This window comes from Sinocyclocheilus grahami, unplaced genomic scaffold (assembly GCF_001515645.1).
Source record: "Sinocyclocheilus grahami isolate Dianchi unplaced genomic scaffold, SAMN03320097.WGS_v1.1 scaffold52.1, whole genome shotgun sequence".
NCBI lineage: Eukaryota > Metazoa > Chordata > Actinopteri > Cypriniformes > Cyprinidae > Sinocyclocheilus > Sinocyclocheilus grahami.
The window spans coordinates 1,589,653-1,593,317 of NW_015505231.1; the positions used below are offsets into that span (position 1 = coordinate 1,589,653).

Consider the following 3,665-nt stretch of genomic DNA (forward strand, 5'->3'; position numbering starts at 1 on the left):
CACACACACGATGCGCAAAACTCCGCATTTGAACAGTCAATAGCAAATACTTAAACTAATAACAAAACAGTAGCTGATTCAGAAGCGCCAGATTGTCATAGCAAAGTCAGAATTACCTCCTCTCCTAGGTTCATGAAACGGTCGTCCATAAAATGCATTGCTGTTCTGTTGTAAGTGATCTTAAAGATTTCTAAATGCATCTACTTTCGGAAGGCCAAATAAAGTGCTTTTGCTTTCACCTAGAAACACCGTCTCCCTGACATGGCTGCTTCAACACTAACTGCGGTTACTGAAACCACGCCTTCTTTCTTTTGCGTGCACATTTGGGCCGCATTATGCAAATATTTCCACATAGTGAGGTAGATATGTGGGGGCGTGTTAGAACGAGCCGTTTTAGTGGGGCGTATCAGAGTCTTAACTTTGATAAAGAGTATCTCTTTGGTTTTGAGACTTCAGTCTTTGCAACTTCAGGGATCGTATCTATGCACAATCAGCTTGTAACACTCCAAAGAGAAAGGAAAACTTGAAATCGCATCATATGACCCCTTTAACAATTGTGTCCAAACAGGATGAATTATATGTGGACCACAAAACCAGTCATAAGGGTAATTTAAAAAAAAACAGGGTTTCCATTGATGTATGGTTTGTTAGGATAGGACAATATTTAGCCGAGATACAACTATTTGAAAATCTGGAATCTGAGGGTGCAAAAATAAAATAAAAATTTTTGTCCCATACAATGTATTTTTGGCTATTGCTACAAATATAACCGTGCTACTTATGACTGGTTATGTGGTCCAGGGTCACATATAAGAATGATAAAAAGAATGGAAGATAATGGAAATGACAAATTCAATAGTAAAACATCCAGACTTATTACAATAATTAAAATTGTGAGGTGGACATATTCAGTTGGTCTTTGTTTTACTTGTCCTCTGTTTGTCTTTCATCCGTTAGTTTGAGTGGGCTTGGCAACATCCACACATTTCTCGTCGACTGTCCCATGTTGCCCGGCGAAGCCGTAAAGAGTCCAGTTTGCAATTCCACTGGCGTGTGTTGTCAAACATGCTGCGAGTGGCGCCGTGGAGTCGACTTCCCCTCACTGTGCGCTGGTTAAAGCAGGAGTACCGAATGGACTTTGCTCCTGAACTGCAGCCTCCTCTGCACATTCCTCTAACATTTGGCTGTGTTCGTGCTAAGACGAAACCCCAGCAGGAGTGCAAGGAACAAGATGAGAGACAGGTGGAGCGGTGTGTGTTATGTGGGGTGTTTGTTAAGGTTAGTTCCACTCTGCTTTCAAAGTAGTTATGAGAAACCAGCTCAAGACATTGCAGAAATAACTGAGCCTCAGTTGTTTTGGGTTTAGCTTTTTTTGTGATTTCAGGCTATGGATAGACTATCTTGTTTCCACCCTTCCTGTCAAATGGTTAGTCATCTGATTTGCCTGGCTAAACACTTTCTGAAAGCTGACCCTTCCCACCTACTTCCTGTGGAGGGAAAGTGTCCTGGCTGTCATCACTCGGTGCTGTGGGGGAGTTTGATACGCCATAAAAATGGCTGTCATGGTGATTTGGAAGAAATTTCTTCATCCTCATCTCAGGTTGACATTTATATGATTTCCCCTATGTTGTATCATAATTTATTATGTGTTGCCAATAAATTCTAAAATTTTAATTCATTTAAATCTTAACATGTATTTAACCAGATAGTTATTAGAGGATTTTTATATTTCACAAAGATGTCATGTATAGATAGTGGAGCAGCTAAAGTTTAAAAAAAAATGTAGTTAGAGTCAGAGAATGGTGTAGTTTTTAGTGAGACAAGTTAAAGAACTGATGTCTCAGTTATTTTATCGAATAACAAAATAACTGTTTTTATTCATTTAAACAGAGTCATTGGACAGATGAACTACAGTTGTGAAGACGGTTGTCATACAGCTGTTTCTGTTTTAAGAAGTATTCATTGGATTGGAGTGTCTGACCTGACAGACTGACCGCTCATTAAGGCCAAGGCATCTTTATATCCTTAAACATGTAGAATTATCAAGGATATACAGAATAAGATGAGTCTTCAGACATATTTTAAAATAAGATAAAAAATATTTTAATTCTGCAGTAATACATGTTTGAACATTGTGTAAGCTCAGTCAAGACGAGAATAATTACTGGATAGTGTGTGTTTTTAAAACAACTGTGGTTTTAAATAAATGTAAATGTGATTATTTTGTATCTGAAATCATGTGTGGATATTTATTGAACAATAAATCAGTGTACTTTGTTTTAGTGTTTTTTGTGACGCATTAATTTTGCCCTATTCCTTGTTGGTGCAATTTGATTGTAATGCCGACTTACTACTCACAAATTTTCTATTTGCATGTTTAAACAGGATGGAAACAGATGACCATTAGAAAGAATCTAGAAACAGTGAGGATGACTATTGCTGCAATGAATACTGGCTGAATTCCTTGAAAAATGAAAGCATTGCAGCTCAATAGCATTTTCAATATTGCTCTGTTTAATTAAGTGGTTCGACAGTCAATAGAGTGAATTTGAAGTGGGACTTTATGTGCAAACATTGTGGGATGTTTGAGAACAGTCATTATAGCAGTTCTCAGTCATTATCATTTTTGCAAAACTGTTCAGTGCCACGGGCTGACAGAAATTACACACTGCAGCACCGAGGCTACACTGGTTGTGCCCACTATTTAGATTATGGAAAAGAAAGTTAATGCAAATTACATGATTAAATGTGATGGGATGTTAGAAACATGTTGTTAAACTAAATGTGTAATATAACATATTGAGTTTAAATTCACAGTAATTCATAGATATACCTAAAAATCTATAAAACTGATCATTCAATTTTGATACACGTGTTGAACGAACAGCTGTTATATAGATGTATGTGGATCTAGCTCCTGGCTCTAAATAGCTTATCACTAAAACTGTCCTCACTGAGGATCTGGAGGTCCGTTAATCGTGATTACTGGCTGAAAGAGAGTACAGACAGATGGACTTGTTGTCATATCCTCCAAAACAGCATTTTATAGCATGAGCTACAGCTAGCATTACAGTTTGCATGGGTTCTTACCACACTAGACACTGGAGAGCAGCACTGAATGACCTTGCAGCAGTATGCAGCTAAAGTGGCAGAAAGGGCAATCTGGACTGCCATCACAAACTTTTGTAATCCCAGGTAATTTCCAAAGCCAGTCTGTGGGTAAAACATCAAAAAGACAGCAATATTTGACGTGTCAATTCTCACCTTGACATGTTTTTATATATTAATATCTTGATTGAATCAGTAAGTGTGGACTAAGAGAAACAACGTTCAGATCTTACAATTTTCAAATCACAAAGTCAATGCACCTTTATACAGTATTGAACTTTATATGGCTTTACAGCCATAAACAGGAAAATAATGATTCAGTGTTGCTAACAGAACTCAATTCTGACCCCAGTTCATTGTTGAACCAGATATTAACTTCAGTGTTGCCAAGTCCGCGGTTTTCCCCTGGAATTGGCCTACTTGCCGCAGGTTGTTTTACGTTTTCCGTGGGTTTAAGCAACCCCGATAATGTGATATTTAGCACCTAAAATGCAAATTTTACCAGGGGAACCCCACCAAAATTGTGGGGTGGGGGGGGGGGGGGAAAAATCGTTTTG

General features: G+C 38.0%; 2 protein-coding genes across 6 annotated transcripts in view; one reads left to right on the plus strand and one right to left on the minus strand.

The window, feature by feature from the left end:
- slx1b (SLX1 homolog B, structure-specific endonuclease subunit) overlaps positions 1-1,967 on the plus strand; it is a 6,858-nt gene extending 4,891 nt beyond the window's left edge. For 2 of the 4 annotated variants that reach the window (XM_016269441.1, XM_016269440.1), the window contains exons 4-5: positions 958-1,278; positions 1,385-1,884. In XM_016269441.1, the coding sequence (XP_016124927.1) occupies positions 958-1,278; positions 1,385-1,666 (603 nt within the window). In that variant the 3' untranslated portion in view covers positions 1,667-1,884. The other 2 variants (XM_016269439.1, XM_016269438.1) reach the window with 2 other exon arrangements.
- A 940-nt stretch (positions 1,968-2,907) lies between these two features.
- The window catches only part of LOC107583273 (uncharacterized), a 10,911-nt gene continuing 10,153 nt past the window's right edge, over positions 2,908-3,665 (minus strand). For both annotated transcript variants that reach the window (XM_016269444.1, XM_016269442.1), the window contains exons 6-7: positions 3,091-3,213; positions 2,908-2,989 (exon numbers count right to left, since the gene is read on the minus strand). In XM_016269444.1, the coding sequence (XP_016124930.1) occupies positions 2,951-2,989; positions 3,091-3,213 (162 nt within the window). In that variant the 3' untranslated portion in view covers positions 2,908-2,950. The remainder of the gene's footprint in view (positions 2,990-3,090; positions 3,214-3,665) is intronic.